Genomic DNA, 12,555 nt, shown 5'->3' with positions numbered 1-12,555 from the left:
AGATGATTTACTTTAAGACCGCAAGACAAAAGGCCGTTCGCGGGGTAATTTCTGTGCCAATTTCACATCATGCTTGGCAAAAGAGGGTCAGTTTGGTCGATTCCGATTTTTTTAGGTCTGCCTGTCCTAGCTGTTTTCTGTGACGGGCCAAAACAACGAAGATACGAGAGGTTCATCACCTCGCATCATCAAAAATTGCCATTGACGTTTCAACATCATTTTAATTCTAAACACTTACCCGGGGTGATTCACTACTCTTAGGACAAAATTCGAAAGGACGTTCTACAGTGCAATGCAAAGAAAAAGTTCATGCCCCGATTCTCAATCTTTTCGCAAATTTTCAACATTTTATGTTTGTTTTTTTCAACTATCAACGGATTTTCTCATAAAGCTACTCGTAGGTCTTAAACTATTCATTTTTATTTTCAGCGACCAACAAAACAGAAAAATTGGACAAAATAACTACACATAACAAAATCCCAAATTATGGTCTGTCGGCAGGGAGGCGGAAGACTTAAGAAAAATGAAAGATGGTTTTTCAAAAGTGAAAGAGTGGACTGCGTAAATTAATACCTTAGTATCAATTTCACTAAGTCCTTGAAGATGAAGCATCACTGCAGAGAGAAGGTCAGCAGCGCTAAATACGCCGTTAATAGTCTGTGGCGCAAAATAATGACCAACAAGCTGATCCCACTAGAGAAAAAGATGGTGATACTCAACAGCACCCTGAGGTCTGTAGTATGTTATGGTGCGCAGGTCTGGGGTTACTTATTGAAGGAAATAGAAAAGGTCCAGAAATACTTCATCAAGAAACTGCTCTGCCTGCCAATTAGCACCCCAGACCACATATTATATATTGAGTGCTCGGTCACACCACTATACAGTCACACTTTGAGTCTGCATTTGAAATATATAAGAAAAGTACTGAATCACACACCTGGCAGTTTTTGGCCGATGTAGTAATAAATAAAGGCATATTATGGCACAAGCAGCTGTCAGAGTTAGGTAGGCTGTACGGTGTAGGAGTAAGTAGGGAAGAACTGAAGTCCTCTAATACCACGGACGTGATAAAAAAATGGGAGGAGAGCAAAAGGAAAGACCTGGTAACCCGTGCGAGAAACAGTTTAATCACAACTTGTACGCAAGACTGGATTTTGACTTAGGGCGAAACTAGGTGTGCTCTAATATGACAGCTTATGAGGTGTCTCTGGTCTTGAGGGCGAAGGGTGAATTGCTTCAGCTGAACTGCCAACGTGGAGACAGGACCGCGCCATCATTTGCTCCTTATGTAACCTCAACGTTGTAACCGGGTAATTAAGTCATGGCCCAGAGTTGGCGTAGATGTTGTTGTCTCGGGCGCTCTGAACTTTGGCCGAGACTGGAGCGAGCGGAGAGGAAGCCAGATCAGCACGAGCAGGATTCCACGAGTCGTCCTACGAGAGTGATCGAGGATTTTTGTACGTCTACCGGACTATCGTTTTCCTTCGAATTATCGGATACCGCCTCGTGTCTCTCTCGGAGAAGAGTGAGTGCTCACATCGGACATTTTATCGTATGTTAAAGGCCAAAATTTCATGTACATAGTTTAAGTTCAATTAGGATAAGGATACCGTTTCTTTTGTTTATTTCGTTATCTGTAAATATAGTTAATTTACCATCACACCTTTATTTCTTTGTTTATCTTTAAATTTTCTTTATTTAACAATAGTCTGGTCCATTGCGAACCCTCCCGTCTCACGCGGAGCTATCTCCTGGCAGCCAACATTTTGTTTCCCCATTCGATAGTCAAATGGCTATCTGGCGCCCGATTTAGAAAATTATCTTTTAGTCTGGAAACCAGACCGGGGGTTACAACGTCCCGGAGGACACTCTCCACTTCATATGAGTGTGCCACCGTTCTGAGAGAGTTCCGCCAAAGGTACTTTGGGAAACTGAAGCTGGATGTAGAAGAAGCCATTGCAATCCTTAACGGAATGGATAACTGGAGTAAGCTTGTGGTGTACCTCATTCACGCCCAGCGGTACCGAAAATACCTGGTTGACCACTTGAATTTTTAAAATCAAAGGTAATTCTAAAGATACAAAAACAGGGATTCATTCAAGATTCAAAAATTCATAAAGCAACTCGACAGACGGCTAAGGCCATTGTCAATTTAGCTTGTTTGGAAATGTAAAGTTAATATAAATACTTTGTGTAAATAAAGCCTTTATTAATTCATAACTACACATAACACAGAAAAACAGTCAGAATACAAACGTTGTAAAACCCAAACAGTGAGAAATTAAAGCAGGAAAAGTACATTGAATTTTCTTGCTTGTTTATTTAGATAAAGTTTGGTACGATGTTGTTGTTCTTTTTCATGTGTCTGTTTAGTGTAGATTTTGTATTTTGTCCAATTTTACTGATTTGGTTGTTCGGGATGTTTATTGTCTCTATTTTATGTGTTTTGTTTCATTTTTCTTTCTTTTTAAGCTTTTTTATCAAGTTTAAGTTGAGAAATAAATTTTGCCCTGGACAAAAAAAGGTGAATTATTAGTTAAACCCCCTCCCCCTTTTTTCAATTTAGCAATAACATTTCTACATTTTGAGTCGATGTAATTAAAGAAAAGCACCGCTAAAAGCTCATTAAACTGAGAAATTGTTATTAAATGTGCCAAGTTCTACCGTGAAGTTTTCCGAGGGAGTTGCAAATTTAGTTTTTTTACAAATTTCAAAATTAGCAGTTTTTGCAAGATTTAGTGTTTGTTTTTGTCTTTTATCAAAAATTAAATTGAAAGTTCTAAAAGAATGCCTTCTTAAAGGAAATTTAACGCTCTTTTCAATGCTTTTTGAATTTCCCCAAAAATGAATAGTTCAAGAGAGTATTTATGACGAAAACCGTAGATAGTTGAAAAAAAAGTTGAGTATCTGCAAAAGGGTTGAGAATCAGACCATGGCTCATACGAACTTTTTTGTTGAATTTAAGTCGCACCGGACAAACTTTGTCATACGACCAGTGAATCTTCTTGTATAAAAAGAATAACAATTCTTCCTTCAATATTGTCCTATAAACAATACTTCATATATTTATCAAATTAAATATTGCCACAAAGAAAGACTTAATTAAACAAAATAAAAAGATTAATCGCCTCCGATAAACATTCTTTTTTAACATTAAACATTCTCATAATCGTTGAACGGTTGTGTAACATAACTAGTTAGTCCTAAGTTAACTTTTTAATTTCCTAAATAAGCCCCCTCACAATGTACTCCTAGGTCTTTAATATAAGTTATATTGAAAAAATATTATTAGAAATATTATAAGAAGAGCAGAATTTTTTAGAACCTTGGTAGTAAGACATTAAATCGGATTCGAAGTATTTGTGGTCAAATCTGAAACCTACTAATCTATTCCTGAGAGAGACTTTTGCGAAAAAAGCATCCTGAGCATTCAAAATTTCGCGATGAATTTTAAGATACTGCAAAAATAAGAACTAATTATTCTAAAATCGTGAGATGCGGTCTGGTGTGATGTAGGTTTCAGAAAAACATTTTCTTTATCGTGCCAACGTTTCGATCTTTAAATGATAATACCCTCTGAGTGGGCACTCTCAACACGACACGCAAGTATGGCACAATTACGCAGAAAACAAACACTTTGAGCCCTGAAGATGATCTCAATAAAGATCGAAACGTTGGCACGATAAAGAAAATATTTTTCGAAACCTACGTCACACCAGACCGCATCTCACGATTTTAGAATAATTATTGACTAACGGTCACTAATCACAACAAAAAAAAAAAGAGAAAAAAAGAAAATTAATAAAAGAATCCATATTGTTAAAAAATAAAAGAAACAACAACTATACTAAATGAGATTCCTGTGGGACGCCAGAACAAGCATGCAATTCAAAAGAAAGGGAAGAACTAATAAGTTGTAACAAGAACTGATAGCCCATTGGTGAATTTGATGTAAAAGAAGGCCAATATTTACAGAATCAAAAATTTTGTGTTATCTAAATAAATGACATCAAATTGATTTTTAAAAAAATTGAAATACAGATCAGTTACAGTGTTGCAAAGTAAGTACGTTAGTGGTAGTTGAGCATTTTGGTATAAAGGCATGTTCGGGAATTTTAGCAGAGTGTAATAATGGAGTAATTGGTCGTATATCGTAACGGAAAGAATACAAACAGGGCGATATTTTTTCACGTTTCTACGGTCACCAGAATAATAAATGGGAAGAATGCAGCTACTTTTCCGTTGGGAACTGACCTCTAGACTATTGATTAAATAATATGTAAGAGCGGAATTGAGAATGAAAAACAGTTTTTAAGAAGTATTGCAAGAATGGCATCAGGATCCACTGGACAAAGAGTTTTTAAGAAAATTATTTTGGAAACAATTGCATCACAAGGAAAGTTATGGAGGAGTTTCACTCTATATTTGTCAGCAGATCAATCTCTCTCGTTCTGTTTCTATACTCGCAGTGTTTCAATCTGATTTTAAAAATGGTTAAACGAAAATTTTTCATCTTTTAGGAAAGGGAAGTAAAATGTTTGTCTTTTCTTGATCACTGACAATTTTGTTGATATTTTTATTTAGCCTTGCTTTGAAAAAGTAAGTTTCATTATGACTAGGCCGACGGATATCTGCTATCTTGTCGTTTTAAAGACCGGATCCTCTGTTCCGTAACACGTGCCGTCAACGACTTTTAACGGACTTTCGAGTGGCAGCTGTTCTTTTATCAGACCGTGTTCATTCTTCCTATGTAACGTTTAATTTAAGTTCTGCTTTGAATTTCAGTTATTTTTGTGTTCCTGTTGAGTACTGATTAACACTTAGACAAACTCCATTAAGTAAAAAATTTAAATCACGAATTATAAAAGGCTTTAGCAGTATAGAAACAAGTTTGACTCGGTTTGTCGTTTTGCTGGTGGGTACTCGGGTAGACGCGTGCCAGCTGCCAGGAAGGGTGATTCCCTCTCCCCCTCCTCTTTTTATTCAAAATGCATCCCCCTTGGTACCTTTAAACCGCCAAACCGTCAGTTGCCTTTTAAACTTCTACAAGTCCCTGACTCGATCTGTGATGGTTCTATAAAATTTAAAAAAAAATGTCGAAGAAGTGTTATAATAATGCGGCGTTCAACATCGCTCAAGACAGGAGGGATGTCGGGAGAGACTCGATGAATAATCGGTTGGAAATCGGCGGATTCCAGGCCTATAACGAGACTTTCGTAGATGACAACGGACTAGAAATGTGCAGAGAACCTTACGTCGACATTAGGGAAGAAACGCTTACGAGGAACGTGCCGAAATGCAGGAGGTCAATCGCGAACCCGTCAATCAGGCACTATGACTTTGCCAAAAGGGGCCTGGAATTTCACCAACTGGCAGTCGGCTTCCACAAAGACGGATACGTCGTTCCTCTCCAAGATATTCCGTTCCGTTACGAATCCGACGGCGAGGCGAGCTGTTCGACGACCCCGAAGAAGGATTCAACGAGGGATTGTAACGATTCCGTTGACGCCCTTTACAGACGCTACGAGGAGATCGAATCTGCAAATGAAGAGTACGTCGATTATCCAGAAGACAGGATGGGATTCAGAAGCGATCTTTCTATTAGGGAGTCGCCTCTTGGCTGTTCCGGCCCTTACAAGACGGAAACGCCGGTCTCTACGCCCAAAAAATCCGTCTCTTTGAAGCTGACTCCTTCAAAAACCCCGACGAAACTCTCAAGGAGGAACACGGTCGTCCTGGCCCCGATGATCGCTCACGTCGAGAAGCAAAGGTCCCTGCATCGATCCAGGTCGACCATCCTATCCTCGCCAAGGAGGCCCATCCTCGCCCGGAGCCCTGGCAAATCGTCGACAATGCTTCCGACGCACATATTCCAACAGGCGCAGCTTCACCGGCAAAACATCAATTTGGGGAAGAGCATGCCTAACGTGGTCGTACCTAGGTATCACACACCGATCCGACTACCGTCTTTCAACCATTTGTTCGAATCTGAACTGATAGATCCAGCACTAGAAAGGATGATATCTCCCAACCGGAAACCAAACACTGCTGTGAGTACTTTCATAATTTTTTTTTATCGTTCAGGACAGTTAAAAAAAGAAAAAGTAGGCAGTTGATAGAATTTTATTTAAACGAACGGTAAACCTTTTAGAAAAGTTTGAAATTAGGCGAGCAAAAACAAAAGTTTTAGATTCAAAGCCAATGATTTCGCACCTCCCCGCCTTCTTTAGAATTTATAGAAATTTTAACGCACTGAAAAGTAGTTGTAACGAAATTACACGAAACATTTCTATAAAAAGTGTAATTTTAATATTAATCACAAACTCGACCATGCATTTTTTTCTTAAAATAGTACAATTATTCTCAATCGAGTATATAATTAAAAAAAAGGTTAAACGGGTTGGATATCAATGGTGAAATCTCTGAAACAAGGGCGAAGGTTTTCGTTAAAAAGTTAACTGAATTATTTTAAATAATGTAAAATTATTATTAATAATTATTTGCGGTTATACTTTTACAGAATTTAAAAGAACTTTGGCTAGACTGTAAAAGATCTACTTTTTTGTGGGGGGCGGGATTTTAGTTGCATTATTCGTTTGAAATGTATGAAATTTACAAAAGAGAACAAATTTAATTTGCTCTGTACATTTTGTCAAACTGTACAACTCGTATTTCCAGGGTGAAAATATGCAAGTTGCTGAAAAACAGAAGGCAATAATCCCAAGAAGGATAGTAAATATTTAAAAATAAATAATTTTTTTTTAAATAAATTTCTTAGGAATTTTTTTAAATAGAAATGATAAAGAACTGCTTAAATTTGTTCTGGCTTTTAGTGGGCTGTTACATTAAAAATATTTAATCGGACAGAAATTTAAAGATTAAACATGATGTTACACGAGGGTCTATACTGGGTTCAGTCATATTAGACTATATTCATAGTAGATTAAGCAAGCCATTACTCTTGTTTTCTATGACATCAAAAACAAATACATATTTATAATAAACTAAAAAATTGTATCAAATATTATAAATTTACTTCAAAAAAGAAAGCCATAACTGCCAGCCCATCACTGTTTTCCTGTTGTAGTGCATTTCCGTTGCAAATCTGAAGTAAATGTATACGTATTATTAAACAGATATGAATTTTGATTTACAAAAAGCTCATGAATGATTTTATGTATTTTGTAATTAAGTTTTTGTCTCTTGTTAGAGAAAAAGTTGAAATGATCCTTTAAAATCGGTCTCTCATGAAGATATGTACTACTCTCCCTCTCTTATTTAAATATTTTACTTACTTTCTTTTTAATATTAATAAATTGACAGTTTCTGTCAATTTGTTTATCTGTCCCATTCTTTCCTCTCCCTCCTCTCTCTCACTCGCACACGCACACGCACGCACGCGCGCGCGCACNCACACACTCACTCACTCACTCTATTTGTTATATTGACTTTATAAATTGTAACAATGGGAACATAACAACTTTCCTGATCACAAAAAAATCAAAAGACTAATAAACCAGCTTCTTAAAAAATAATTTTACATCCATTACCAATTTTAACAAATTTAATGCAAAAAGTTGGTTTAAAAAGTCCTCATTTACACAAGTACATGCGTACGATTGAGCAATTTCCATGCTTTTCATTTAATACTGTTTTAAATCTTGTAGGTAATTACACCGAATATGAGAAGCAGCATAGCACCTCTACTTCCAACTACGCCGCCACACGAAACTTCACCTCAGCCTCCAGTCAAATCGCCTTCTAATTACTCAAAAGTGAGCTGGGCCACACTACCAACGATACATCTTCCAATTGAAACACTGTGCTTCTTCGGTTTCATCATGCTCACTGCTGGTGCAGCGACGACAATCCTGTGCTTTTATCTTCTATCCATTGTGAGTATTAAAAAAAATTTGCTACTTGGACATTAGTACAATTTAAATGATCTTGTATTTACAAACAAATTTAGTGCTTTGTTTTATTAGATTTTTTAAAATGGAATTACATATATGATTTAGCTGTTAGAAAGGATAAATGTTTATCGTGTGCGCTGTGTCGAAATCATTTTATTTTGCTCAAAATGTGTGATTAAGTTTTATTTTTGTTGCTTGTAATCAGTAAAATTCATAAGTCATTTCAAGTACAATTTCAATAGCCACTAACTTATCCAATTTTCGTACATATATGTACCACATACAAGTATAATTTAATTGCAATTAATAATCAAACTATTAATTATATGTTGGTGATTTTAGGCTGGAAAGAGGTATTTTCTAAACTTCGGTGCTGTGGCTGGTTTTGCCTCTCTAATTTTAGGTTTGTTGAGTTGTAGAACGAACAAATGGCGATGGCTACCGCATAGAAATTATTTGACAGGTACCACTCTCTAATAAATTTGTAACTATTTGATTTAACACAAACTTTTTTTGCAGGATATATCTTGCTGGGTACCTTCAGTCTGCTAAATGCAGCCTGCTTAGGTGGTATATTTTACGCGATTGAGGTCCAGAGCCACGCTTTACTCGACACATTGGGCGGCGCTGTGTGCGGAGTATCAGTTCTTCTCATCATCGGATCTGTGATCGGCATGATCACCTCCGGTTGTTGCCATCGGCCTCCCCCGGACAACAGAGTCGCCCACTGTGTCACGGGGTTCACAGTATGAAACTTTCCTGCACCAAAGCTAAATTGAATTGTGGATATATCAAAATATCAAAGAAAAAATGTGATAAAATCTATTTTAAAATGTATATAGTAGGAGTAATATAAAAATTTATATGTGAAGGTAAACTAACTAGTAATAAAATCCATTTATTTTAATCTTAAATCTTTTACCACCTTAAATTTATTTTTCTTAAAGTTTTATACAATTTAATTTATTTACCTAATTTAAATTTTTAATAATAATACTCCAATAAAATAAAATCATGACTAACCATGTTTTCAGAAAGAAATTTTTAGTCCATGTCCATGGAAATACTCAAATGGACTCAAATGTAGTCTTCTACAAAGGACTTTTTATTTAATTAATTGCTATGTTGCTAAATGGTAAGGAATTGTCAATAATTAACAGTTGCTTTCTTTTACATTTAAAGCTTAATATTTTTGAACTTGCTAGAGCGAGACAAAAAAATATTTAAATGTTTGACAAGAAAAGCATTACTTAATTCCATTTAAGTACTATTTTGATTTATAGGGTGTACAAATTAGTTCCAAAACTCTGGGGAGCTAAAATTAGGAAAGAACATTTTCAGGTTTGCTGTTTCTGTCGGGAACCTTCTAGCATACACTTTTCTCTTACCGAGGCTCTGTATATGTCGATAATTATCGACTAAACTATCTCCATTGATTGAGAGTTGACGGAATTGTGAAATCTTAAAAAAAAAATTACAAACCAAATTAAAATGTCTATTGATTTTTACGATTTTTATACCTGTTTATAAGACATGGGTTGTGGATCGGGAAATACAATCCACGTAACTGCTTCAGAGCAAGGGGGTGTAGTTAACGATCCTCTGTACATATAAAACATCGTCTTGTCAAATGGCAACAGAGAAGACAATGTAAAAGATTGTGAAATCATAAAACTCGTCCCTTCGTGTTTTATCATATTAAGCTCGTTTAGAATTGGATCTAAGCCATTACTCTCATGTTCTCTCACCTTTCAAAAACGAATAATTAAAATAACCGACAAATTTGTAGCAATCTACTTACTTCAAAAAAGAAAGCCATAACTGCCAGCCCATCACTGTTTTCCATTGCTTCTTCCATTGAATTGTATTTAAGATTTCTTGTGACTATGTGCATTTCCATTGCAAACCTGAAATAAATGTTGTATAAATGTTATTAAAAAACATATGAATTTGGATTTACAAAGAGCTCTTGAATGAGTTTATACATTTTCTGCAAGTAATTGAGTGTGTCCGAGTGGCGATGGACACCACAGAGAAAGAAATTCCAATGTTGAGAGACTCAAACAACCGATGTTTGTAATTGAGTTTTTGTCTCTTGTAAGAGAAAAATTGCAATGATCCTGTAAGAGAGGTCTCTCTCTCTCTCTCTCTCTCTCTCTCTCTCTCTCTCTCACTCTCTAATTTCCTTCTCTTCTCTCTCTCTCTCTATCTCTCTCTCTCTATCTATCTATCTATCTCTCTATCTCTCTTTCACTCTCTACCTGTAAATGTGTTTGTTTATATAGCAATAGTGTTCTTGTTTATTAATTTATATGTCTGTGTCTAGGGCAGGGTGGCCACTTATCCATGTGGCCATTGCAAAGTATGGCAGAGGGATGGATTTCAGACTCTGCTGTGTGAGGATGTGGATGGCACATATAAAAGGATCTCAATTTTTTAATAAACACAGAAGCCAATCTTTTCCTCCTGTAAAGAATATGCTACCTATAATTTTATTTAAGCCAAATGTTAAATATTAGTAAAAGGAAATTAAAGAGTTCTTTTAAAGCTAAATGTTTATTAAAATTTAAAATATAGACTAGATATAACACTGACTTTGATGTTAATTAGTTAATAAAAAGAAAGTTTTTATACATCAAAAATAAAAATGTCTAAAAATAACTTAAAATAACTGGTCCTTATTATTTACATGATAGGGTTAATTCAAATTAAAAAAGAAGCATTAGCTTCTTCAAACAAAAAAATTCCATAGTAAATTTTAAGTATTTTTAAAAATTCAGAATTTACACAAAAAAAAAATGTAAATAGGATGATATCTTAATGTATATTTCACCTAGCACAGTCTCCTAATCTCAAATTTAAGTTATAAGTAAATCTATACAAAAATATTAAGACAAGCTTATGACATAAAAACATTACCTCATTCCATTAATGACATGCTCGCTACCCCTGTTGTTTTTTTTACCCCAGTGAAAATGGAGGCCGTGCACTTCAAACTCACCGGGCAGAAGAGCGCCGAATATTTTTGCAAAAGGCACCATTGGTCTAATGTCAACTGAAGTTTTTCGTAATAGTAAATATGAGAGTATAGGTCCAATTGTTTTAATCCGTACCTGAATGTCCATTATTGAAAATAGTTATTGGCCGGGGTACGAGGTTGTCAAATCCTACCATCTCGAGCGCAGGAATCGCCAATGAGATCGCCTTTTCACTATCAATCGCTATGGGGGATTGTCGATACCCGGAACAGCTTTGGGAATAGTTATGCCATGAGTTTTGTTCTAGATACAAAAAAAAAAAAAAAATGCCATAGAAAAAAATATTTTAATTTGATACAATATTTACAGTACAAACCGTTACGAGAATATCCAAAATGCCTGCATTGTATAATCTGCCAAAATTCTGTAATTTAAAATGAAGACAATATAAATTATTGTGAAATGGAATTTGTCTCTGATCTTGAAAAAATAATAAAATAAAATAACTTAAAAAAATACAAGAGACAAAATGTGAGGAGCTGATCGGAAAATAATAATAATAATAATATAAAAAAATGATGTCTGTAAATTTTATTTGCTTAATTTATAGAAACTAACATAATAAAATCTAAGTAATTTTTTTAAAATTTTAATTTTGTTTACTTGTGGAATTGAGGGTTTAACTATGAACTTATCTTTTAATTAATTTATTAAATTTGAGTAACTTATTCTGCTCGTTTTACAAAAGCTTACTTCTCTTAAGTGATTTGTACAAGATAAATCAACAAGATAAATCCAAGATTAATGATAATTTTTACAAGGTTTCCTTAAATACAAAACACCTGTGGTAAAAAGCGAAATAAAATAATATTTTTAAGAAAAATAACTTACAAGTTTAACTAAATACTTAGTTCCTAAAAATAAGTTTAGCAAAATACCCAAAATGCGTAATATCAATGCAGTATAGCCTGTCCTCTTCATCACTTTCGTCACTATGACCTAATAAGATATTTCAGACGGTGATTAGCTGCTTCTTTGTTCATCCTCACTAACAGCAGGTGGGTAATAACTGCTTTTGAATATTCAGCACCAAGGACTGACTGGCAGGGTAATTGTTATATAGGCGCTGTAAAGCATTTGACAAGCTAATAAGAGTCTGATTCATAAACAGATTAACATTTTAAGCTAGATGATTGTACAATGTTTGATCTGTAATAAAAGTAATCCTGGGATTACAACCAGGGAGGAGATTGGTTTTCTAGCATCACTTTTTTATGTAATTATATTTTTTGTTTTTATAATTAAGTTAATTTTGGATATAAACCTTTCTGTGTTTTGTCATATTTTTGAACCAATTAAATTGAAAAAGATGCAAATTAAAATTATAGCAATTTTTTTACTTAAATAAATTCTCTATTCTCAATTTCGCTTGTGATGTATAGTTGGAAAACTCAATGCCTGGTTAGAATAGAAAAACACTTTAAAGAATAAGTTGAAAATATATTTCTCAAATTTTTGAATAGATTCTAGAAAATATTTATAACACTTTTAATATCGAAACAATTTTAATCAAAATATAAAAAATAATAACTAATATTCTAGACCACTAGATCTTAGGATTATCCAAATAAGCAAAGTTATTACAAAAATAGTTATATATAATC

At 34.6% G+C, this 12,555-nt stretch overlaps 2 protein-coding genes across 2 annotated transcripts; one reads left to right on the top strand and one right to left on the bottom strand.

Annotated features, from left to right (window-relative positions):
* The first annotated feature begins 1,515 nt into the window (after window positions 1–1,515).
* On the top strand, window positions 1,516–8,771 carry LOC106664441. The gene is made up of 5 exons (XM_024230562.1): window positions 1,516–1,525; window positions 5,144–6,050; window positions 7,668–7,895; window positions 8,256–8,376; window positions 8,433–8,771. The coding sequence occupies exons 2-5, from the start codon at window positions 5,166–5,168 to the stop codon at window positions 8,663–8,665; spliced, it is 1,467 nt and encodes a 488-aa protein (XP_024086330.1). The 5' UTR covers window positions 1,516–1,525; window positions 5,144–5,165; the 3' UTR covers window positions 8,666–8,771.
* Window positions 8,772–9,077: 306 nt separating this feature from the next.
* On the bottom strand, window positions 9,078–12,025 carry LOC106664428 (carbonic anhydrase 2). Its single transcript, XM_014390130.2, has 7 exons — window positions 11,830–12,025; window positions 11,268–11,315; window positions 11,027–11,194; window positions 10,833–10,968; window positions 9,715–9,820; window positions 9,434–9,661; window positions 9,078–9,374 (listed from the first exon to the last, which is right to left on the bottom strand). The coding sequence occupies exons 1-7, from the start codon at window positions 11,870–11,872 to the stop codon at window positions 9,207–9,209; spliced, it is 897 nt and encodes a 298-aa protein (XP_014245616.1). The 5' UTR covers window positions 11,873–12,025; the 3' UTR covers window positions 9,078–9,206.
* Between the last annotated feature and the right edge of the window lie 530 nt (window positions 12,026–12,555).

This window comes from Cimex lectularius, unplaced genomic scaffold (genome assembly GCF_000648675.2).
Source record: "Cimex lectularius strain Harlan isolate CLEC.00 unplaced genomic scaffold, Clec_2.1 scaffold13, whole genome shotgun sequence".
NCBI classification, from domain to species: Eukaryota; Metazoa; Arthropoda; class Insecta; order Hemiptera; family Cimicidae; genus Cimex; species Cimex lectularius.
Note: the sequence above shows the minus strand (reverse complement) of the source record. Positions and strands in the feature narration are given on the sequence as shown.